General features: G+C 37.3%; 1 protein-coding gene across 1 annotated transcript in view; it reads left to right on the top strand.

Annotated features, from left to right (window-relative positions):
* The first annotated feature begins 17,746 nt into the window (after positions 1-17,746).
* IGSF10 (immunoglobulin superfamily, member 10) overlaps positions 17,747-27,156 on the top strand; it is a 24,089-nt gene continuing 14,679 nt past the window's right edge. Inside the window, 4 exon segments of the mRNA XM_004675378.1 lie at positions 17,747-17,841; positions 19,916-20,110; positions 21,672-21,801; positions 23,349-23,739. Of these exon segments, the coding sequence (XP_004675435.1) occupies positions 17,747-17,841; positions 19,916-20,110; positions 21,672-21,801; positions 23,349-23,739 (811 nt within the window).

Here is a 27,156-nt window from a genome sequence, read left to right as displayed (position 1 = left end):
TCACTCATACATGGAATATAGGTATTTGCATGTTTATCTATTTATTTATTTATATGGATCACTAAACTTCCCAAGCTACACGATAGAGCAGAGCTAGCAATTTCTCTCATCACCACTCCTTATATCCTTTTGATTCTTCTTTAACCTTCCCACTTAGCGCCAGAAACCTTATTTTATTTATTAGTGTGTCATAGTTTTTAAGTATTTTGCTTTGCTGATCATGTGCTATGTAAATGTCCAAATTTGCCCTGTCATTCTGACTTGCTTTGTTACACATAATATCCTCAAACTTCTGCCATTTGTGTAAGTGGCAACATATTCTCTTTTCTTGTGGTTGAATAAGATTCCATTGTATAGATACATCACATCTTCTTGATTTAATCTTCAAACCATTGGCACTTAGGTTGTTACCACGTCTTAGCTATTATAAATAACTGTGCCACAAACGTTGTATAGGACTTTTTTTTTTTTTTATTTAATGGTCAGTGTTCTTCAAACAGATGCTCAAGTGGGATTTCTGAGTCATTCCAATTTTAGTTTTTATGGTTAATCTAGATTGTTGACATTGCAACCAACAATACCATACATTTCTTCTTTCTCTGCATCTTCTCTAGCACTTGTTCTTGGGAATCATTTTTTGTTGTGGCAACATGTGCCCACAACAGAAAGGAAATTCACCAAAATATAAACTGTTTTTATTTCAATGAGAATATAAGGGTTTTTTTTTTCTCTCATACTTATATTTTCAGCATTTCAACCATTAACAGGTATTATTTTTTAAATTTTTATTACAATAGTTTATTTTACATCATTTTTATGCCTTTTCCAATCTCATTTGTAATCCTCATTTGTAATCTCATTTGTAATCCCGTGGACTTCCCATCACCAACTCACCTGAGAGGTATTATTTTTATTTTTTTTTAAAGATTTATTTATTTATTTATTTATACATACAGAACTGGGGTACAAGCCAGAGGTAGAGGGGCAGTGAGAGGATTCACCAGAGACAGAGTGGAGCAGAACAGGCAGATGAATGAAATACAATGCTGAGTGGAGCAGTGGGCGAGACAGGAGAGGTCTGCTGTGCCATGTGGGTCACCTCTGGGGCAGGGGATCGAACTTGCACTGAAGCTGCTGTAGCTAGCTTGCAGTGCTGCATGTGTTCTAACCTGCTGCGCTGCAAGGGAGGCCCCAAGGTATTATTTTCTAAAAAAAAAAAAAAAATCAGACCAGGCCCTCCCTGGTGGCGCAGCGGGTTAAAGCACAGCACTAAGAAGCTAAAGCCACTTCCGCATGAGTTCAATCCCGCCTGCCCCGGAGGAGATCCACATGGCGCAGCAGACCTCTCCTGACCCGCCCGCTGCTCCCCTCAGCAGTGTACTTTCTCGATCTGCCAGTTCTGCTCCCCACTCTGTCCCTGGTGAATCCTCTCACCCTCGGCATCTCCAGCCTGTATCCCAGTTCTGTATGCATAAATAAATCTTAAAAAAAAAAAATCAGACCAACAATATGTACTGCTATCTTTACAGATGGCTATTTAAGTGTACACTCCTGTAAAGATAAGTATGATAAACATAATGAGTAGTTTATATCTTGTTATTTGTGTATAGATTAGTTCCTATAAGCAAAGATTGTGCTTCTTCATAATGCAATTCTTTGTATAGACTAAATGATAACAAGTATGACTATCATAGTTACAGGTAATGATGACATTAAAGAGGAGGATGCAAATTACATTATAGTCATTTATAGGTAAATGAGCTTATTTCCAGGCTATAAATTCACCCTACAGGTATTTTCCATATTCCCTGAGTTGACAGAAAATAACATATAGTTGACTTGCTTCTAGGTGTGATCTACAGGATGACCCACCTGGCAGCCCCAGCAATCTGGTGGAACCATGCCTAGGATGACCCAGGAAGAAATAATGGGGTGGGGGAGAAAGAAAAATACAAATGCTCAAACAAGCCCTCTAGGAAAAAATACACCACAAAAAGAAAATCAATCTCCAAAACAACACTGACACAAAACTTTCTGTTTGTCAGATGAAGAATTCAAAATCACCATAATTTAAAAAGTCAGAGAATTTGAAAAGTAGATGAGAGATAATCAAGAAAAGGAAAGCATTATGAGAAACATAATCAACAAACTTCTAGAAGGTTAAAAATGAAGCTTAAGATAAGTATATAAAAGAACTGCAGGATGTAAAAAGATCAATGGAGGAGGCAAAATATTCAGGAAAAACTAACGAAGATAGAATAGACAATATGAAAAGATGAATCAGTAATATTGAAGACACATATACAAAATGAAACTGGAAAGAAGTTGAGAGTGACAAGAAAAAAAGAATGAAGAAGCATTGAGAATTTTATAACTCCACGAGGAAAGGAAATATAAAAGTCATTTGAATTCCAGGAGGAAAAGAAAGAAAGAAGAGAGCTGAAAGATATTCAAGGAAATAACTGAAGTAAACTTTCAAAAATTGAAGAAGGAAATTACAGTAGACATACAGGATGCAAGACCAATCATATTGAAAGGAATACTGCAGAAAGACATAGTGATAAAGCTACCAAGAGTCTTTGACAGTAGAAAAATAATAAAGCTGGTGAGAGAGAAGAAGCTCATACCTATAAAAGAAAACTGACTAGTCTAACAACAGACATCTCTGAAGAAACACTATTGGCAAGAAGGGAATAGTGTGATGTATTCAAAACATCCAAGACAAAAATAGTCAACCAAAAATTCTCTATGCTGCAAACTGCCGCGCCCGCACGGCAGGGATACAAGACTGCGCGGGGGACGTCGAGGTTGAAGAGTCAGCACACATAGATGGTTGCAGCAAAACGTTCTCTCTCGTATTTCCTTTCCAGCCTCCCTTTTATACCCTTAATCTCAGGATGTTGGCCTGGGGGCAGGAGGAAATCTCCCTCATATATGCCACTGCGATCAGGGTGGATATTAATCAGTTAAGCCACTCACACAAGTGGCAAGATGTCTTCTTCCTATTATGATCTTGTGCTTAAGCTCCGGGGGTGGTTGGGGAGGCTCATCCCGGCTGGGACCCAACACAAACTCTCCTTCTAACATGGGAAAATATAACGACTTCCTGAGATAACGAATTTCTCAGGAATCCACCCTAACCCCAACTCCATGTAATGTTACAAGAAGTTCTGGGATATAAACCAACAGATAAATGAATTGAAACATTGCATAAAGAATTAAATAAAACCACAAAAAAATTAACAATATAAGAGTCATAGACCTGCACATATCAATACTTACCCTAAAGGTTAATGGACTGATCTCACCAATAAAAAGAAACAGATTAGTAAGTTGATCAGAAAACAAAATCCAACCTTTGCTGCTTCCAGTGAACACATTAACTTCCAGAGACAAACATAGATTGAAAGTAAAGAGTAGTAAAAATATTTCTACAAACAAATGGCACACAAAAGAAGGCAGGGACAGACATACTTATATCAGATAAAATAGATTACAAGAAACAGTAGATGGATAATCTATCATGATCAAGGGAACAATAAAAACTCATAAATGTATAATAACCAAATAAGACAGCATCAAAATACATTAGACACTTGCAATCATCTCTGAAAAAAAATTGAGAAAATATATAATAGGAGATTTTAACACCCCACTCTCACCAATGGACAGATAACAAGATGGAAGCATGGACACAATAGCCATAAACAAATATCAAGACCACATGGGCATAACAGACAGTTATATGACACTGCCCCCCTGAAAAAACAAAAAAACACTGAACACACATTTTTCTCAAGTACTCATGGACGATTCTGCAAGATTGACTTCATAATAGGTCACAAGACAAGCATCAGTAAATACATAAAGCTTGAAATCACACCAAGTATCTTTTCAGACCATAGAGGTATCAAACTAGAAATTAACCACAATAGAAATCAAGAAGAGTCCACATTTCATGGAAATTGAACAACCGAGTTAATGAAGAAATAATTTGAAACAAATGATATTTAGAACACAACCTCCCAGAACCTATGGGATACTGAAAAGGCAGTATTAAAAGGGAAATATATATCAATAAAGGTCCAGAACAAGCAACATGAAAGAACCCAAAGATATAACTTAGTCCCCCATCTCAATGAACTGATACATACTAACAAAAATACCCAAATGCCAGTAGAAAAAAAGAGAAATAATAGAAAGAGCAGAAATAAATGAAATAAAAATAAAAACGAGTGTCAACAAAATTGATAAACCATAGGGTGTTTCTTTAAACAAATTAGACAAATTTCTAGTTATGCTTAAAAATTATGAAGAAACTCAAAAAATAAGATTAGAAATGAACGAGGTTACTCTCTTCACTAAAGGAATTCATAAAATAAGAGAATACTCTGAGTATTTATATGCTAATAGATTCAATGACCTAGAAGAACTGGGAAAATTCTTAGAATTATACAATCATCCCAGCTTGATTAGGGAAAAATTAACAAACCTGAACAGACTAATCACAAGTAATCCTGAAAAAGTAATTAATACTCTCCCAAAGATCAAAAGGCAATGATCAGCCAGCTTCACAGATGAGTTCTACCAAAACTTCAAAGATAAATATCATTCACACACAAAATTCCAGAAAACTGAAAAGAAAGGCAAATATAGTTTATGAAGCTAACATTAATCTAATACCAAATTCAAACAAAGGCAACACACAAAAAAGAAAAGTCTAATCTCTCTAATGAATAATGATGTAAAAATCATCAATAAAACTTTAGCAAAAAGAATCCAAGAATGCATTACAGGGGTAATACATCATGACCAAGTTGGATTTATATCAGGGACACACAGTTATTTCAAAATACAAATGCCAGTCAACATAATTCACCACACCAGAAAAGAGGAAAGATATAACCTATGATCACATCAATAGATTATGACAATGCATTTGAACAGACCGAACACCCTTTTATAATGAAAATCACTGAAAAACTGATGATAAATGGAACACCTCTTAATATAATAGAAGTCATATATGTCAAACCCTAAGTCAATACCATTCTGAATGGTGAAAAATGAGCACTCTTCTTCTAACATCTGGTACAAATTGTCTACCCTCACCACTAATATTCAGCATAGTATTAGAAATACTAACTAGAGCAAGTAGGTAAGAGAATGTTATAAAAGAAATTGAAATTGAGGGCAAGGCAGTAAAATTTCCATTATTTTTGCTGATGACATCATAACCCTAAAGACTGAATGGGAAAAATTCCACTAAAAACTAACAGAAACAAAAAATCAGTTCAGCAAAGTGGCAGGTTATAAAATCAAAGCAAAAATCTGTTTCCTTACTTTATGCAAACAATGACTTAGAGAAGAAAGGAAATTAAGAAGATGATCAAATTTACAGTCACACCAAAACATAATAAATATGGTAAACTTAACAATGGAAGTGAAGGACCTATACAAAGAGAACTATAAAACATTGTTAAAAGAAACAGAAGGAAACATAAAGAAATGAAAGCTATCTCCTGCTCATGGATTAGAACTATCAACTCTGTCAAAGTGAACTATCCAAAACACTATACAGACAGAAATTCTTTTCTTTATTTTTGCATCATTCTTTGTTCATTTTTGCATCGTTTTTTGTTCATCATTTTGTTCATTTTTCCATCTCAGTTGTAATCTCCGTGGATTTCCCACCACCAATTCACCCGTGTGCCATCACCATAGTCCCTTTCCCACCCCATTTTTTTTTAACCCACTCTCCTCTCCACTCCAGTAAAATGCCTCTGGTATATAGTTGTTCATTTTTATTTTTTCTTTATTACAATAGCTTTTTTCCCCTTTTCCCCCTGATCACTTACACTCCTGCTATAAATGAAACATCTGGTATTTTTCTTTTCCTTTCTGGCTTATTTCACTAAGCATGATCCCTTCCAGCTCCATCCATGTTACTGCAAAACCCTAAAAATTCCATAGAGAAATTAATCAAAACAATTAACCAGTTTAGTAAGGTATAGGATATAAAATCAACACACAAAAGACAGTGGCCTTCTTATACACAAACAACAAATCAGAATAAGTGGTGGGAGGGAATCCCCTTTACAATCATAACAAAAAGAATCAAATTAAAATCCTTCTGAACAGACTATGGTGATGGCATATGGGTGATTTGGTGATGGGAAGTCCACGGAGATTACATGGGGATTACAACTGAGATGGACAAAATGATGTAAAAATAAACTTTTATTATAGAAAAAAAATGTTTCTGAACAGTAAAAGAAACCACAACCAAGACAAATAGACACTTTAATGAAGGGGAGAAAATATTTGTACAGTAGACATCTGATATCCAAGATATTTTAAGAACTCATATAACTCAACAAAGAGTAAACAAATAACCCAATCCAAAAAATGGCCAGAAGAGCTAAATAGGTACTTCTCCATAGCATACATACAGAAGACCAACAAGCACATTAAAATATTCACGTTATCACTTATAGCCAGAGAAATGCAAATTAAGAACACATGAATTCCCACCTTACACTGGTAAGAATAATTCATATATAAAAGAACAAAAGATCAAGTGCTGGTGAGGATATGAACATAGAAACCCTCTTACATTGTTGGTGGGTATGTAGGTCCAATCTCTATGGAAAACAGTCTGGATATTTCTCAAAAGATCAAAAATCTTTTTAAAAAATATATCCATTATATTATTAACAAAGATTTTTAATCTTTTGAGAAAAAAGTAATATGGTGACAAAATATTTCATTCTAAATAAAATTTCTAATAACTATCAAAAAAGATTAAAAATCTATCTGCCATATCAATTCCACTCATGGGTATCTACCTGAAGTATACAAAATTATTAATTCAAGGGTAAACTTGCACACCTATGGTATGTACAATAGCCAATATAGGAAACAACATAAGTATACCAAAGCAGATCATTGGATTGATAAGATGAGGTGTATATATACACAATGAAATGCTACCCAGCCATCAAAAACATAAAGTCATATCATTTGTGATATTATGGATGGATCTGGAATGGATTGTGTGAAGCAAAATAAACCAGAGAAAGACAGATATCAGATGGTGACATTTACGTGGACTATAGAATAACCAAACAAGGGACCATTCAAGTCAAATTAAAAAACGAGCTTCTTAAAGCTCACTGCAGAACTGAGGCATTCAGAGGAGAGGGAGAGTGAAAAGGGGAGGAGTGAGAACGAAGTTGGGAGGGAGCATAATGGACTATTGTGGTGGACTGTATGCTTTGGTTCTCAGAGCCCAAGGTGAAAAAACCTTCAAGGGGAAGTCCTATACTTTCAAAATTAAAAATTAAAAAAAAATGAAAGGGTAGAAAATAAATACATTGAAAGGTATATAAATTTTCTGTTTTCACTTTTATTAGAAAGTTAAACAACATACGTGTATGTAGGAATGACACAATTTCTAACCATTTTCCTTAAGTCTTGGGATGAATCTATCCTAGCTGGTGAATGACCAACATCTTATTTTCCTTGTAGAAGAGTATTTCTTTAGCTCTTTTAACTCTTATAATCTCTGCAAATATGGAAAAAAAATTGTTGCTTAATATTTGTATGCATGGGGCCCTCCCTGTTGGCGCAGCGGGTTAAAGCACAGCACTGAGAAGCTAAAGCCACTTCCACATGAGTTCGATTCCCGCCTGCCCCGGAGGAGACCACATGGCGCGGCAGACCTCTCCTGACCCGCCCACTGCTCCCCTCAGCAGTGTACTTCGTCAATCTGCCTGTTCTGCTCCCCACTCTGTCTCTGGTGAAGCCTCTCGCCGCCCCTGTGCCTCTGGCCTGTACCCCAGTTCTGTATGCACAAATAAATAAATAAATCTTTAAAAAAAATTTGTATGCATGACTTTCTAACTTAAATCATATTTACCAGAAAAAGTGACATATAAATTTTAAGAGTATTTGCCTGAGATTCAGGTACTGGGGGCTGATAAGGAATAAAAAATACCTCTTATAAAATACTTGGTTGATCTTACTTTTGATATTTTAGGTTTAGCTTAATATCTCTTGTGCATATATCATTTTAATTTAATATGAAATGTGTTTCTTTTTTGTCATCCAAAGCTTTCTCCATGACTTCATCTTATTACTAAAATTGTTCCTCCCATGTACACTCACTTAAGTCCCTGAGGATGGTTCTTGGATGTACCTTTATCTTTTAGGAATTTTCATTCTTTTCAAATGCCAAATCAATACTTCAGTAAAGTGTTGGAATTTGGTTAGGTCTTCTCATGACAGTCGGTAAGTTTTCTCTTTCCTAAATATAGGTTTCCAAAAAGAAGGAAAAAGGCATTTACTTGTGAACTGCAGAGTTATAAATCATCTGTCAAATGAAGCATTTTTAAGGCTCTATGTTAAGATCTTGACAATGCTGGAATAAATCACCATGGTATTCGGCAAGATTTTCACAGAATTCTTCACAAAAGAACTGTAAGTTACAAAATGTCTATAACTTATCCAGAAAGTGACTTTTGAATACTGAAAATAAATCTCTGAAAGCTTTTTGACCCTTTCATCTTGAATTTTGAAGTGAAAGAAAGCCTTCAAAATCTTTCCTTTTGTGTTTGATATACTAGACCAGAGTTGTCTACATAATTGGTAGTCTCTGGAATCATTTTTATTGAATTTTTCCATGTAAGCCTTTGCTCTTTTATAATTTCTAATACCAAAAACAAAACTCAAAGGAAAATAACATTTTTATGGTTTTTAATTACATGAATGTCAACTTTCAGTGACTCTAAAAAAGCTTTATTGACACATGATATATTCATTTATGTATTATCTCTGGTTGCTTTCACTACAATGATAGGATTCGATACTTGTGATGGAGACCTTAGGACTCATGAAGCATAACATATCCACTTTCTTGCTCCTTACCAAAAAAAAAAAAATGTGCTAACCTTGCTCTAAGACTACAGAATTTTCTCTGCCTTGTTCCATGACTATTCTAAGAGTGCACTAACTAAAATGACCTTTACTGAGGGAGGTGATCGTTAGTCTTTGGAATCATTTTTATTGAAACTTTCCATGTAAATATCTGTTATTTTATAATTTTCTAAGAAAGAGTAAACCTGTATGTAAATTATTCAAGGAGAAGAATTTATAATAAGTTTTACAATTATTGTCAGTTATTTAACACTAAGGTATAAAAGAAAAACTCTATTTTTGTAACTTATGAAGTATATAAAACAAATCTTAAAAATCCAGACACTTCATCCTTAATAAAGTCATTATTTTCTCTTATTTTGACTCCATAATATATTTCAAAACCATTATATATATAGTATATATTATATATAACATATATATCATATAATGTGCATAATATAACACATATTATATGTGACATATCATATAATTATTATATATGGATATATATCATATAATATATATCATATAACATCATATAATTATAATCATATAATTAGATCATATCATATAATTATTATATATGGATATATATCATATAATATATATCATATAACATCATATAATTATAATCATATAATTAGATCATATACTATATATAATATATCATATAATGTATTATATATGACATAATACATCATATTATATATGATATACACTATGTTATATCATATATGATATATGATATTATATATTAATATATATTATATGATATATACTATAATATGTATATTATATATATATACTGATTATATCAGTATATACATATATACTGATATTATATATTATATATATATTATTTTATATATATCCTGATTATATCTGTATATATTTGATGAATTATATGCCTGATATGGGGCACATAAATTTGTCAAAACATAACAAAGCTTTATTACTTTTGCTAAAATCATAGAGGCTACATTTGGAAAATCATTGTACTTTTGGTAACTGTGAAGAAAGAGAAGATTCTAATAAAATATGGAATTAAGTCAAAAGCACAAAATTAGATAGAAATACAAGATTAGATGTGCAAAATAGCCCTTGCTGGTGACGCAACAGGTTAAAGTGCAACACTGCAAACTAGTCCCAACTGGTTGCCGAGTTAGATCCCCAGTCTGGGAGGTGATTCACATGGCCCAGCAGATCTCTCCTGTCTTGCCGGCTGCTCCTCTCAGCAGTGTACTTTGTCAAGCTGCCTGTTCTGATCCTCACTCTGTCTCTGGTAAATTCTCTCACGGCCCCTGCACATCTGGCCTGTACCCTAGTTCTGTATGTATAAATAAATCTTATAAAAAGAAAAAGTGTAAAATAAAGTAAGCAATGTAAAGCCATCATTTTGAAGCCATCATCAGGATGTGATTCTCTACATCTTACCTATCCAAACATGTCAAGACAACAGATGTGTATTATTTCAAAACTCAGTACTGCTGAATACCCCCGTATATGGAAAATTTCATACTGTGGCCAATGGCCTAACCAGACACTGTTCATGTTCTACCCAAACTTAGGGCTTTGGATTTCTTTATTACTCTTCCCAGTGGCTGACCTCAGAAACCACATCAAAGTTGTTCTCATCTACAGCCAACTTCTAGTGTAGTGAGTAAAATTGATTATCATGTTCTGGAATCCTTCCTCTCTGCTTAAAGTTCTAGTCTACTCTGCTTGCTCTTAGAAAACACTTTTGAAATTCTACTTATCTTTTTTCTTATCACCTCTTCACACATAGGACATTCACTTTTGGACAACCTCTGAGACTTCATCTCAGAAAAACTGGAAACATTTCCAGATTTCTTATTTGTGTCTCCTATGTATGTTTAAGAAATCACTGATTGCTCAAATGCTTGCCAGTGAGGAAACTTGATACACTATTTGTTGCAAAAGCTGTATATTGCATTTATAGTGACCAGAGTATGACATTAAATCCAGCACAGCTACTCTCCAAAACATCTATTTCTAAATACTTGACAACTATAGCTTATTGGTCATTACGGTGCTAATTCTTTTATTGTTTTTTTTTAATGATGTATTTATTTATGTACATAAGACTGGGGTACAGGACAAAAGTGCAGGGGTGGTGAGAGGATTCACCAGAGAGAGAGTGGGGAGCAGAGCAGGCAGATTGATGAAGTACACTGCTGAGAGGAGCAGCAGGTGAGAGAGAAATCTGTTTGGCCATGTGGGCCAGATCCAGGACTTGGACCCAAACTCAAAATGAAGCAGCCAAGCTCCACAGGCTGCGTTTCAAACCCTTGAGCCACTAGGGAGGGCCCAATTATGGTGCTAATTCTGCCTTGGTCTTCTCTCAGATGTGTATTAACATGGGTTTCAAACTTGTATCTACACCAGCAGAGAAAATATGATTTTCCCATGCAACCATGCCAGAGAAAAAGGCTACATTTAATTTGAGAGCTGTTGGCATGAGCCAATAGCACACAGCCCTTGGAGAGACACCAGCAAGGTCAACTGACACAAGCTATGCAACAGCTATCATCTGACAGATTCCGGGTAGCTCGGGTAAAGCTCTGAAAAATCAGAATTTCCACTGCTAACTTATGTTATGACCTCCCTTTTTTGTGTAATCATAATATCAAAAAATATTGTAGCAACATCAGTTTGTAACTGGATTGCCTTAGCTCTAAATTGGCTACCTGGCCTGGGCAAAGTTCAAGTTGAGCTGCTCCTGGGCAGGAAATTCCTTTGACTGAAGACAAAAGGCAAGCTCTTGGAGAGATAAGACCAAGGAGCATTAAGACTCCTGGAAAGCTTCTTTGGTCTTTTGACAAAAAGAGTTTCTTAGATAACTCCCAGGGCATAAGGACCCATGGACAATTTCCTAACACTATCAACACAGGTTTTGCTTAATGCATAACTACGTGAATTCTTCTTAATTTACTCTTTTCCTAAAACAATCACTAACTACTCTCTGCTAGTCTTATTTAACCTCTTCCTAAAACAAACACTAGCTACTCTCTGCTAACCTTAAGTTAGCCATTAGCTTTTCTTTATACTATCACTGACGACTCTGCTAACACAATTTATTCCTTCCCTAGGACTCCTAAATCCTTTGCTAACAGCTCATCCTTTCCCAGACCCTGGTCCTTTAAGGTCATAGTTAAACATCCGTATACATGAAAGTTATCACAAAGATGTATAGTATAGTGTCCCATAAAGTTGCTGGAAGAGGATGCATTGTTGCCTTCTTCCTTTAAAACTTTTATGCCGATTTCTTATTAACTTATCTGATGCATTATCGTAACTAAATCTTGCTAAACAGTATAAATAAAGACCTGCAAAAAGATGGGCAGGAAGACTTGCATGACTCCTGTGTCTTCCTCGCGTCTGCTCCCCTCTCCTCTCTTGGAATCTCCACACGCCCGACGCCTTCCCATCTTAGGGTCCTGCCTGTGTTGCCTCCAGACACCTCAAAAGTTGGAGCTGGTCTCCAACAGTCAACAGTGCATTTTACAAGCCATATCAGTGCAAGGACAGATGCAGAAGCAGCATTCAAGTTGCAGCTAGAAGTGGCAATCAGATGCAAAAATCTCCAAAGGTCTGTGTCCCAATGAATCTCTCTGAGAAGAAGGTCTTGTGAGCCTCACAATCCCTGCCCTCTTGACCTTCAGCTTGTATCCCTTCCAGAGTGCCTGCTTGGTCCATTTACAATTCCATTTGTTTTATTGGTGGGGTGAATAGTCTCAAAACCCTTAAGACCCAGCATAGTATTAATGGGTTCGCTGAGAGCCTGAAACAGATCAGTCTGTTTATAATTCTGATGTTCTATTCAAAGTTGATTAAAATACCAGCCCTGCTATCCAGATACCACCTGTGCTGAGCTTCTACAGGCAATTTCTGCTGCAACAACTTCAGCTCTCAAACCCAGTCATACCCCACTGCAGCAGCAGCAGCAGGAGCTGCAGGGCTCCTGCTTCCCTTTGACTTCAAATTATTTCAGAATCTTCCAAAATTACACCATTCATGGTTTTCTGAGTGGCTAAATAACAGGGCATTGGAATACTAATTGTTCATTGATATATAAAGGCAAATGAGGGAACTACAGTTTGAATTTGGTCTGTTGAGTTACAACTGAATGGAGGCAGGTCTACTGCTGACTGATTTCTTTTACCCTTCTATCTTCATCACACATGTCACTTGTCCCACTATACTCTAACTTTCTAAAAGGAGTAACCAGGACTTTAGGTCTACTTCGCTATTGGAATCACCAAGTGAATAAATTGTTTGGCTAATTAATTAATATATAGTTTGTGGGCCTGGGTTCTAGTCATGACTAAAAGATATGTATGTGCCCTCCCTAGTGGCGCAACAGATTAGGACGCAGCACTGCAAGCTGGCTGTAGCTGCTTCAGCGTGAGTTCGATCCCCGGCCCCAGAGGTGCTCCCCTCAGCAGTGTACTTCCTTCATCTTACTGTTCTGGCCCCCCACCCTGTCTCCGGTGAATCTCTCACTGCCTCTATATCCCAGTTCTGTATGAATGAATAAATCTTTTTTAGAAATAAAAGATATGTACAATTTGGACCTACTTACATTCTTGACATGTGCATGAGTAAATTTTAAACTCCATGAATTGTTAGTGATATATGGTGTAAATGCCTGTACATAGTTTGCTTGTGCATAAAATGCTTTAACTTGAGAGGTGAAATTGAAAGAATTAGTGAGGTTGATGTGTTAAGGATAAGGAGGATAACAAGCAATATCAATGATATCGAAATGCGGGGAGCAGAATAGCCCATATTAAAAACAAAACAAAACTAGAAACAACAAATGCTGGCAAGGATATGGTGAAAAGGGACCTCTCTTACACTGCTGGTGGTAATGTAAACTGGTCCATCTCCCTGAGTGGAGATTCCTCAAAAAGTACAAATGGAAATACTATTTGATCCAGTGATTCCATTCAAAGGAATCTACTCAACAGGAAACCACTAATTTGAAAGGAAACCTGCACCCCATGTTTACTGCAGCACTATTTACAACAGCCGATATATGGAAGCCACCTAACTGCCCCAAACTGATTAATGGATAAAGAAGATTTGGTACTGAAGAGTGCTAAAGATAAACTCACACCTTTGTGGCAACATGGATATAGTTGGTAGAAAAAAGATAACTATCAGATGGCTTCACTTATATGTGGAATATAGAGAAACCAAACAAAGGGTCAGGAAAAAAACAAAATTTGCAAGCTGATCATAGATTGGAGGCACACAGCAGGGAAGGACTCGAAGCAGGGGAGGAAAAGCACAAGGAACTATGGAGATGGAGCACAGGTTCTATGGTGGTGGGCAAATTATCGGGACTATACCTCAGGGGAGAAATCAAGTATTGCCCCAAAATTAACAATGTCATAAGAAAACAAACAAACAAACAAACAAATAAAAGAAATGTGGGAAGATGTAAATCTCCAGGAATGATGTAAAGAGTAAAGAAGATATATATTTATGGTCATATTTTCTAGGAAAAAAATAAATTTAAAGAAAAATATTAGGTGAGTGATAGTGAGAGTAATAAAACTGGCAAACCAGGCTGAATGACTATGGTCTATTTCAGATTGACTCCAAATTTCAATGCCAACTAGTGAGACCTTGGCAAATACTTAACTTCCTTAACTTCCCATGCCTCCTCTATAAAACTGGTATTATAAGTGAATTTCACACATTTCTTAAAAACGTTAAATGAGGACATATTCATATGGAAAAGTAATTTGTAAATTAAAAAATACAGAAACAAATTGCATTATTAAGAATGGTTAGAAAGGAATCTGGTAGTATTTTAATCCCTGATGTGCTGTGCACCCTGCAAATTTTACAGTAGATTAATTGTGAACAGAAGCAGAAGAGGGAGAGAAATGTAGAACATAAGGACCAGAGACCTAACAGTTTAAAATTAATTCAGTGCATTTTAATTCTGAACTACTTAGTGTTCTTTATCCTCAGCAGTCTTACCTGAAAATTAGGTATAATTTTAGCACTTACCTCATAAAGATATTTCTGAGAATTAAGCAACACATTTAAAGCTTTTGGCACATGCATTCACTAAACGTAGTGGCATTACTGTACTAATAATTATTCAATATGACAAGTTAAACTAGAATTAGCTTCAACATGCCCTTCAAGTTTCTAAAAGTTTGGCAGATTAAATAAAGGGTAGAAAATATTTAGAGAACTCTCACATAAAACAATGGTAGAAAGGTCTCTCATATAGTAAAATAAAATAAAGTAAAATAAAGCAAGAAAACATTTGATAATGACAACAACACAATGATCCCAGGTAACCACCTGGGAAAATCAGGAGTATAACACATGGGTCATCTTTCTGTGGCTGATCTCAGTGGGAGGGGAGGAAGAGGGCCTGAGTCCAGCGGCTGATTAGAAATCAACTAAAGAATACAAATCCATGAGGTTGGTTGTCAAGGAGTTTTAGGAAAAAGGTGAAGGATAACAAGAACCAGCATATATACCATATTTCCAAAGCAAGAATCAAAGACTGAACGTCGCGTGAGAATTTTTAATTTAAATAACTAGGTCAGCTGTGCAGAACTAATGACCGTGTTGGTATAACATGCACTTCTAGTGTTTTATCTGTCACTGGGCCACTATTTCTATAATTTCACCTTGGCAACCAATTTACTATAAGTCACTTGAATGCTTAGCCACTGGCTATGGGACATTCCAGTGTCTGCCATAGCTCTGTGGTTTAATATTCATGCTGAAGTGCCAGACTGCCCGGATTTGAATCAACTTTGGTTTCTCACTAATAATCAGCTATGACTGTAGTGAATCACTTAACTTTTTTTTTTTTTAAAGATTTACTTATTTATTCATACAGAACTGGGGTACAGGCTAGAGATGCGGAGGGTGAGAGGCTTCACCAGAGACAGAGTGGGGAGCAGAACAGGCAGATCGACGAAGTACACTGCTGAGGGGAGCAGCAGGCGGGTCAGGAGAGGTCTGCCGCGCCATGTGGTCACCTCCGAGGCAGGCGGGAATCGAACTCATGCGGAAGTGGCTTTAGATTCTCAGTGCTGTGCTTTAACCCGCTGCGCCACCAGGGAGGGCCGAATCACTTAACTTTTATGCACTTCTTATGTAAAATAGAAGTGACATGAATATATTTAAAATATATATTTTTAGTGATGTAACAGGTTGGTCCCTAGGAAAAGGGGAAATTCCAGGTTCCCTGCCTCACCCAGAAGGAGGGTGGAGCTGAGCAGAGAAAAAGGAGGGTAGGAATGAGAAGAGAGAAGAAGAGAAGAAGGAAATGAAGCAGGGAGAAGGAAGAGACCTGAGGAAGCCACATGGAGCAGCAAGCATGTGAGGAAGAAACAGGGCTTGTTTCTTGACCCTGGACTGGTTAAGACAGATGTGGTGAGAGACCTGTAGGGAGGTGACTATGGCAGTGTTTATATTGATTTTGATTTTGCTCTTTTCCTCCCAGATTTGTTTGGCCATTTCTGACCCTTTCCATGGGTCCTGGCCAGACGGTGCTTTAGTCTTGTGGTGGGCCTTCAGCCTTGCTTTGGACCAGATGGGTAACTTCAGGTGTTTGATTTAGAAGTTGTATTTGTGTTCCGTATTGTATATTCACTGTATTAAAGTCCCTTTTCACTAAAGTTTTATATGTTTTGTCTTGTTGCGGCGGATGGCAGAACCCACTTAGAGCAGGCAGGTTTTGGGGCTTCAGGGGTGTGCCTCATTCCCCCTGTTCTGGAACAGATTTGGTGTCCTATAACAGGTTATCAATGTAAACACTGCCATAGTCACCTCCCTACAGGTATCTCACCCACATCTGCCTTAACCAGTCCACGGTCAGGAAAAAAACCCTGTTTCTTCCTCACATGCTTGCTGCTCCATGTGGCTTCCTCAGGTCTCCTCCTTCTCCCTGCTTCATTTCCTTCTTTTCTTCTTCTCTCTCTCATTCCTTCTCTCCTTTTTCTCTGCTCAGCTCCACCCTCCTTCTGGGTGGGGCAGGGAACCTGGAACTTCCCCTTTTCCTAGGGACCACCCTGTTACAATGTGAGGTTTAAAAAATGCTTCTAATAGTGTCACAGAGTAAGCCCTCAATAATTATTAACTATCACCACTATATCCATTTATTTTCCTAAAGCAGCAGTTCTCAGATTTTGCTGCATGGGAATCATTTGGAAAGCAAGTTAACAAACAGACCCACCCCTACCCCTGTGCCACTAGTCCCAGTCCTGCAATTTCTGTTTCTGTGAGTCTGGAATGCTTTTGCATTTTTAGCAAGGCCAGAGTGATGCTTCCTGAGAACTTCCTGAGAACTTCTGCCCCAAATCATTCACTTCAAATTCCCATCAAAGACTTAAAGACAGTGTAACTAAGGGAGTGGAGAGGGTCATTTTAGCTATATTAATTCAATGTTTCTGAATTACTGTACTGTAGGGGAGATTCTGGAGATTTTCTTCATGAACTTGGGTTGGGAGATGAAGAAGGGTGCAGAATGCATACCCCCCACCAAAACAAAAACAAAAACAAACAAACAAAAAACAATAGCACTATTGTTATCCCTTTCAGGAGAGTGGTTTCTCCAACTGGGCCAGAAAGAAATTTGAAACTGTAGGTATCATAGGTATCACAGGTTATCATCGGTACCTCCTGACCTTCAAATAGAATTTTAGGGAGCCACTGAACCCAAGACAGTCCCTGGTGACTAAAGCAAGTCCTAAACCAAAAAGGCCATCGTGTCAAGTGAAGGCCAAAACGGATTTAAACGTGCCCACTCTGAAACTAGTACGAAATGCTCATCCTGCTGGACTTGTCTGGAGAAATCCCAGGAAATAGAAATCACAGAAGAAGGCTCTCCCTCGCGCTGGGCCCCGCGGAGAACACAAAGTTAACGTCACCACCCACCCGCTCCTCCTTCCCTCCCAGGGCTCCAGCGGGCCCAGCGATGGGGCCCCGGGTGGGGAGCAGCAGAACTCGGACACCGACTGCAGCACGAGCCCGCTAGTCAGCTGGGCTGAGGTGAGGCTTGGTTCAGCCTGTCCTTGGAAAGGGGCTTACCTGCGCCCACGAGGAGCGGTTTGGCGTGGAAACGCGCCAGTCCCGGGTGGGGGGCTGGTTTTGTACGGTGGGGTCCGGGGCTCCCTGGACAGGAAAGGGTTTGCCGTCCCGGCAGGAGAGTGCGGGGTGAGCTAAAGCAAATGCCAGCGTTTACCTCCTCTGTAGCTACTGCAGGTGGGAGACCTTCTGAGGAAAGATTAATCAGCACTGATAGAGACCATCAGAGCAGGCACCTATGATAGTTTTGTCTAAAAAAGACAAATGGAGGAGAAAGTCCTGGGACTTGGGGGTAAAATGGAGTGACATTAATAGTTACATTTAAATGACAAGTTCGAGGAGAATTAAAGCACTCCGTTTTGTAGAAAGGAGATCAAAATTTGTACTTTGCCTTTGATTTCTCTATTAACAAACAACAGCTACAATGAACGAGCACTTAGGTCTAGATTTGGGCACCAGTTATAGTAACCTGAAACTGCCAGAGAGCCTCCAGGTCTCTCTCCAGATTATTATTCCTGAGCTGCAACCCAAATTAAACAAAAACTAAGCCATTGCTCACTTTGGAAGCAGAGAACATTTCCTCTTCAGGTTTCGTACCTTTTCCATTTTCAGTCTGCCTATGTCAGAAGAAGATTCAGGGCCAGGAGCGAGGAGCTCAGGTATTGTTCATTCTATTTCTTTATATACATTTTGAAGTTTCACTTTGTGGGAATCCACTATCGGTATGGTTGGTCTTGTAGACTTTTGATTCTCCCTTGAATGACTCATGTGGCAGATCCAGAACTTCTATTTCCTAACTGAGCGAGAGATTTACTTTCATACCGCTCTTCCTTTCTTTGCTTGTCTAATGGTAGAAAAGTTGAAATGCTGTCTCCAATCCATACAAATTTTATTTTAAATTGCTGTTACCAGATAGTTACAATGTCAGAAGTGGTTGTGTGATTCTTTATTAAATTTTAATCTAGACTAAATCCTAATAATAATTCTATTAACTTTTTGTCTATATTACAGTATAAGAAATTCAGTATTTGTGTTATTTCTAGTGTAGTTTATGGCTGAAGCACAGTTGCTATTAAGTCCAGAAGAAACCATTCTATTCCAAGGAAAACCTGGATTTATAAATTCTGAAGGTCATTTCTATTATGAAATAAATTTTATTATGCAAGACTTTTATGTTCTGAGAAAACTGGGTTTGATTCCTTGGACTTGCCTCACATGTGGGTAACAGAAACAATTTTTCCAACAAGCTGAGCATATTTTTCCCCTGATTTTGCTTCCCCCCACCCCCATGGCAGAAGTGAAGAAGGGCAGGGACCAAGAAAAGCAGAAGAGTAATATTCTAGGAGCAAAAGCAGACAGCATCCTGCCTAGGACCGGTAAGCATGAGCCACTGCAATGCAGGTATAAGGTTCCAGCCCCTTCCATCAGTAAGTTACTGTTGCTTATGGTCATTATTTGGCAGGCAAGAGTGCAATGTTTCCAAATTTTCTGTGATGCATTTAGCCTAATAGAACTAATGTACAAATAGGAAACTAAGCCTGTGGATATTATCATTAATAACACACTAATTAGTGATACATTAATATCACTAATATACATAATATACTAAACCTGTGTATATTATCACCATATCTTCATTTTGGTCTTTGTTTTCTCTCTCAAATGAATCTTAAGTTATAAGATTAGCTGGTTGTCATCAAGAAGTATAAAGTTATGAAGGAATTTTCACAACAGTATGTTGTGATCACAAAGTTCTATGGATTTTATAAGTTTTACTGTAGATGTTGTTAATGAAATGGATGATTTATGACCCTCTGGGAAGGCCTTGAGATTATCAGAGCTGCTGTGAGCAGTCTACTTGGACTTTACTGAAATCATTCTCACTTAAAGGTATGATTCTTTTCAGGATAGAGATGAATGTCACGAGAATCACCTGTTTACTGGTTTCCTACTCTCTGATGTGCCTGGTGTCCCCTCCTGTGGGCAGGGCCTGTCCTGCCCGCTGTGCCTGTTATGTACCTACAGAGGTTCACTGCACCTTCCGCTACCTGACCGCCATGCCAGCCCACATCCCACCGAACGTGGAGCGTGTCAACTTAGGGTTTGTGGCACTCTCATCTCCTTTTCAAGGGATTGAGCAGCTGGTGACCTGTCACCCAAACACTGTGACTTTGGAAGATTAGCCACATCGTTTTAACAATATTTCTCGTCTGAAAAGAGTTCATGAAGATCTTAAATTTGTGAGAGGCAATAAGTGAAGTTCTCCTGGTAAACTTTTACTAGCAGATAGTGCTAGAAACCAAATCACTTGATAGTTTGGGTGGCCTGTGATTATAGAAAAGCTTCATGCTGGCTACTTTTTTACTGGAAAACATTTAAAAGTTAAGGTGATGATATATCACAAAGATGACAGGGCAACTGGAAGTGACCCCTAGCTAGGTATGAAAAGTCAATTAGATTCCTTTTTAAAGCCTTTTGACTTTTTTATAAGCATTTAAATTAATTTAATCTACTAAAAGGTGATTTTATTTGAAAGGTTCATGAAAAGTGCTGTGTGTAAGTGAACACACATGTGGTTTGACTTACTTTACATTAGTGAGCGCCATTATTGTGCCAAACAGAATGGATGGTGATGAGAATACCATTCTAGAAGCTACAGTTAAAGGGAAAAAGCAGATATCAGTCAGTACAATTTAATATGAACTGTAGTAGAGCATTCAAAGTGCCTTAGGAACAATCAATAAAAATACTTAATATTGTGTTCTTAGTATTCTAGCTTTGAGCAAAACCATGCTACATGTGCTCTATTTCTTAATCCTCATAATCTTTTTAGAATCAGCCCTAATATTCATAAATAATAGATGGGAGACACTGAGGCACAAAAAGTGTCTTGAGTTTACCCAGGGTGGCACCATAACCAGCACCCTGAGTTGATAAGCATGGCCAAATCATTTGACTTCAGAGCCCAGGCTCCTTAGCCAATACTTCATTATTATTATTATTTATTTTTACATCATTCTTCATTTTGTGCATTTTTTCATCTCAGTTGTAATCCCAACGGGCTTCCCACCACCGATTCACCTGTGCAGTCTTCCCACCCCAGTTTTGATCATGTTTCCTTCCCTCTTCACCCGCATAAAATATATCTGACTTATAGTTGTTCATTGTTTTCATTTTTACTTTATTACAATTGCTTTATTTTTTTCCTGATTCCCTTATGTCCCTGCTATGAGTGAAACCATCCGGTATTTTTCTTTTTCTTTCTGGCTTATTTCACTAAGCATGATCTCTTCCAGCTCCATCCATGTTGCTGAAAAAAAGCAGTACTTTATAATGATGAATTCCACCTAAGAGAGTGGAGGGAAGTATCACATGAGAGTGGGAGGAGGAGTTGTAATAGTGTTCTCAGAGAGAGTTGGAGTCAAAGATATTCCAACCTGAAGAAACAACATATATTTAAATATTTGAAAATGAGAAAGAATATTCTGGGGATGTGAATGAGTAAAAGACTGCAAGGTCTCTGGGCATCTGATGAATTTCAATAAGTTTTTAAACACTGAGCATGGTGATTAGAGGGAGATGTGTGTGTGTGTGTGTGCATTTTGACATTTGAACTTTAGTTGAAAAGTTTAGCTAATGCTTAGAATAACAATTTTGTTTAGGTACAACAACTTGGTTAGACTGACAGAGACTGACTTTTCTGGCCTACACAAATTAGAGTTACTACTGCTACACAGCAATGGGATTCACACACTCCCTGATAAGACCTTCTCGGATTTACAGGCCCTGCAGGTAAGACAAGAGGGTGGCAAGGCACGTTTAATGGGTGACTGGTATTTCCAAAAACTATCCATTCTTATATAACTCAAAAACCTAGTAGTCTATAAATTGGAAGTGGAGGATGTCAGTGAACTGATTTCTTTAGAGATGCAACAATATGTAGAAATTAGCATAATAAGAATATTCTGAAACAGACATTCTCATATTTCAGACTACTAGAAAAAAAAGTCAAGACCTGGAGACTACTAAACATTTAAAATTTAATCCTGAAAGGCTGCTTCTAGTCATCTTCATCTAAGAATCAAATGTGGTTCCTAAGAACAATTGCTATTTTATAAATTAATTTTTTATATATCAATGTATTTTTTAAACTTTTACTTTGCTATGTATTTATGTCCTGCCTGGTTCAATTTTTTTTTTTTTTAAGCTTTGGGTACTTCCAAGAATGCATCAAATATTGTAAGAATTATGACTCCAGTAGGTGAGAGAATAAAAGGTAAAAGAAAGCCAGGGATAAGAACAATAGTCCACAGGCAATGCAGCTGTGAAGATTGTATGTTTTCTATAAGTAAGACTTTAAGCTTTCCAGACACTAACTCACAATTCACAATATCTATTAATTTTTTTAATAAATAAAGCTATTGTGCAGAAAATTTTCTTCCAAAGGACCTCACAAAGTAGCTATGATATAAAGAGTAATATCCTCATAAATGAAAAGTATCCATAGATTTTGACACCCTAACAGGTCTGTGTAAAACAATGGAATATAGTCTAGGAGTCTAGGCTTTTCTTGATTTAGCTTAATTGGATTTTATTTAGAATATATGTCTTCAGAGGATTAGAAGGAATACATACTTTTTTTTAAAAAGATTTATTTACTTGTGCATACAGTACTGGAGTACAGGCCAGAGGTTCAGGGGCGGCGAGAGGCTTCACCATAGACAGAGCGGGGAGCAGAACAGGCAGATTGACAAAGTACACTGCTGAGGGGAGCAGTGGGCGGGTCAGGAAAGGTCTGCCATGCCATGTGGTCACCTCCGGGGCAGGCGGGAATCGAACTCATATGGAAGTGGCTTTAGCTTCTCAGTGCTGTGCTTTAACCCGCTGCACCACCAGGGAGGGCCGGAATACATACTTTTTGTCAAATTATCTGTCTATCTATCTATCTGAGGGATATTGAGTTGAAGATTGTACTTTCATGTAATATTTGGGGCAAAACTCTTCAATGCTGTCAACTTAATTTTTCAGTTTTTATTATGGAAATTGGAATTCCAGAAAAGCATTCTCAAAGAAAAAGGACAGGTTAGGCCAAATCAGGAAATATAAGAAACCATTATTTTTGCTAGTAGTTAGCTTTCTTTTCTTTTTTGGGAGAAAAGTATGTTTGAATTGAAACTAGAAAAGGAATTAGAGAATACTAGCTCACTTTTGAAATGCTAAAAATTATTTTAATTTCAATTCAAAATCAATTATTCATAATAGTCTAAGAATTTAAAACACCTCAAATGTCCATCTACAAACAAAATGTGACAAAATAAATGTGTTCTTTTTATATTTAGGTCTTAAAAATGAGCTATAACAAAGTCCAAAAACTTGAGAAAGACACTTTTTATGGCCTGAGAAGCTTGACTCGGTTGTACATGGACCACAACGATATTGAATTTATAAATCCAGAGGCTTTTTATGGACTCATCTTTCTCCGACTGGTACACTTGGAAGGAAATAAGCTCACAAAACTGCATCCAGATACATTTGTCTCTCTGCGCTACTTCCAGATATTTAAGACATCTTACATTAAATATCTCTATTTGTCTGATAACTTCCTGAGCTCCCTCCCTCAAGAGATGGTCTCCTACATGCCTGACCTGGAAAGTCTCTATCTTCATGGGAACCCCTGGACCTGTGACTGCCACTTAAGATGGTTGTCTGACTGGATACTGGAGAAGCCAGGTACATATTGCTTTTTTCTTTATTCTAATTGAACAGAGGTATAGAAGGATTCCATTTTTTCCACCTCCTCACCATCTCTTGTTATCCCCCCCTTTTTTTTTTCAACATGAATGATTCTCAATGGGTATGAGAAAGTACCTCATTGCGGTTTTGATTTGCATTTCTCTGATAAGGGTGAGCATTTCTTTTCATGTGCCTATCAGCCAATTATATATATATTTTTTGACAAGTATATATCTTTTCTCATTTTTTGTTTGGGGTGTTTTCCTTTCCATTGACTTGCACGAGTTGTTTATATATTTTGAATATCAGCCCTTGGTATAATGTGTTAGGTGCAAATTTTTTTAAAAAAATTATTTATTTATTCATACAGAACTGGGGTACAGACCTGGTGCTCAGGGGTAGTGAGAGGCTTCACCAGAGACAGAACGGGGAGCAGAACAGGCAGATCAATGAAGTACTCTGCTGAGGGGAACAGTGGGCAGGTCAGGAGAGGTCTGCCACACCATGTGGATCACCTCGGGGTGGGCAGGGATTGAACTCATGCTGAAGTAGCTTTAGCTTCCTAGTGCTGTGTTTTAACCCGCTGTACCAGGGAGGGCCCGGTGCAAATATTTTTTTTCATTCAGTAGAGTGTCTTTGTTTTACTGATAGTTTATTTCATTACATAGAAGGTTTTTTGGATAGAAATAATTCTATTTGTTTGTATTTGCTTCTCTTGCCACTGGAGATTAGTACACAAAGGCATCTCTGAAGCAAATGTCATGGAGGTTTTACTTATTTTTTCCTTAATGTAATTTATAGTTTTGAGACTTATATCCCATTTAATCAATTTGAAAAACCCATTTTTGTGTAAGGTGTGAGATGGGGATCTAGATTCATTCTTTTGTGTGTGACTGTCCAGTTTTCCCAGCACCGTCTATCGAAGAATCTCTCTTTATTCCAGTGTATACTCTTGGCTACTCTCATTAGCTGCCCATATATATGTGGGTTTATTTCTGTGGTCTTAATTCTATTCCATTAATCATGAGTCTGGTTTTGTTCCAGTATCATCCTGTTTTAATTACTATAAGTTTGTATTACTGTTTGAAGTCTGAGAGTGTGATACCATCATACTTCCTCTTGATTTTTTTTTCAGGAATGCTAAGACATAGCCTAAGAGGCTGTATGAATTTCAATATTGTTTTATTTATTTATTTGAAGAATGTTATTGGAGACATGACAGTGATTGCTTTGAATCTATATAATGCTTTGGGTAGGATAGCTATTTTACCAGTTTTTTTTTTCTTTCAATCCACTTTCAAGGTTCACATTTCCATTTTATTGTATCTTCTCTTTCCTTTAACAATATCTTATCATGGCCATTGTATAGATTCTTCACTTCCATTCTTATGTTTACTCCCAGATATTTTACCATGTTTAATGTGACTGCAAGTGAAATGGTTTTATGGATTTTCTCTTCAAATGTATTGTTTACATACAGAAATGCAACTGATTTTTGCTGATTAAATTTGTACCCTGACACTTTACTGACACCTCAGCATTTTCCATGTATATTGTCAGGTCATCTGAAAATAATGAAAGCTTTATTTTTTCTTTCCTGATCTGTAATACTTTCATATCTTTCTCGTCCAATTGCTCTAGCTAGGACTCCTCAAATTAGGAGTTGAATAGTAGTGGTGAAAGTGGATATCCTTGACTTGTCCCAAACCTTAGAGGAAAGCTTTTAGTTTTTCACCATAAGTATGATGTTGCTTGTAGGTTTTTGCTTTTAGTATATTGATATATGTTACATTTATGCCCAGCTTTTTGAAAGTTTTATGATAAATGGATGTTGAATCATATAAATGCTGTCTCTGCATCTATTGATAGAGTCCTATGACTTTTATATTCAGTTTTGTTAATTGGAAGAATTACATTGGTTAATATTTGGATGGTGAGCCATCATTGTGGCCCAGGAATAAATCCCAGCTGGCTATAATGTACAATCCTTTTAATACATTGTTAGATTCAGCTTGCTAAGATTTTGGTGAGGATATTTATATCTCAGTTCATCGAAGAAATTGGCCTAGAATTCCAATTTTTTGTGACATCTGTCAGATTTTGCTGTAAAGTGATGTTGGCTTTATAAAATGTACTGGAAAGCTTCCCTCTTTCTCCATCTTGTTGGAAGATTTTGAATGGTGTAAGTATTAGCTCACCTTTGAAAGTTTGGTAGAACTCACTAGTGAAACCATCTGAGGCTGGATTTTTATTCTTTGCAGACTTGATTACTGTTTCAGTTTCCTCAGTTGTGGCTGATCTGTACAGGTTTTCTGTTTCTTCCTAGTTCAGCCTTTTGTAGTCTCCTATTAAGTACAGACTGAAGTTTGTGCTGGCTAGTGAGGTGGATGGGTGAGTGACTTAAACTCCTGGGAGCCTGGAAACCATGCTGGGGGTGATCATGTGAATTTCTCTGTTGCATTGGGCAACAACAAACTGACAAAGAAACGGGAATCATGGAGCAGGCTACTTAATACAGGATGCTGCTGAAGAGCAAGATCCTAGCCTTTATACTGGTAAGCTAATCAGACAGTATTAATCATGCGAGGAAGTAAAAAAGAAAGGGAGAATTAGAAAAAGCTGTGGGAAAGGAAAGGTAGAACTGTGCATCTGCTGATAGTCTGGTATGTAGAACACCCCTGACTACCCAGTCAGAATTTCAATCTTATCAATAAGGCATTCCACAGATCACCTTCCAGAGTCCTTCATTATATATCAGTCAATGGCGCCTTGGGCATTCTCCATCATACTTCATGATATATATAAGTCAGGAGTAAGTTTATGCATTTGTTCTCAGCCTCCTGTGCATATCTGGTCATACTTTGTGATGCATATCCTCCCAGGGTGATCTAGCTTTCTGCTTTTAATTGATGTGAAAGGTGTCTCATAGGGTGAGCTCTTAAAATGGAGGCTGGATAAGCCACCTAGAATTAGCAGACCCACATCTCTCTACTGCTGACCATGCCTGACTGTCTTTCCTTCTCTTTCTGGTGGTTTCTGGCTCTCCTTCCTGCTGAGACACTGATTTCACTTCCCAGTTCTATTCTAGAACTGGTCATTCTCTCGGGCACTTACTCTTGGTATTCCTGAAGGTAGAGATGACTCAAGGATATTGTGTGTACTACATCTTCCTCTGAGGTACTATCATAATTGTTAATTGCCATTTAGCTCAAAAAGGTTGTAAGTAATAAAAGAATCTCAGGCCTCCCTGGTAGCATAGGGATTAAGTCTCTGCAATCACCACAATGGTCTGAGTTTGATTCTGACCAGGGAACTAACCCATATGATACAGAAGACCTCTCCTGTCTCACCCACTGCTCCCCTCAGCAGAAAAAGAGGAAACTCTGTCGGAGACTAGCTCCAACTTTTGAGGTG

Source organism: Condylura cristata, unplaced genomic scaffold, assembly GCF_000260355.1.
Source record: "Condylura cristata isolate star-nosed mole 26May11 unplaced genomic scaffold, ConCri1.0 scaffold00003, whole genome shotgun sequence".
In the NCBI taxonomy this organism is placed as follows: domain Eukaryota; kingdom Metazoa; phylum Chordata; class Mammalia; order Eulipotyphla; family Talpidae; genus Condylura; species Condylura cristata.
Note: the sequence above shows the minus strand (reverse complement) of the source record. Positions and strands in the feature narration are given on the sequence as shown.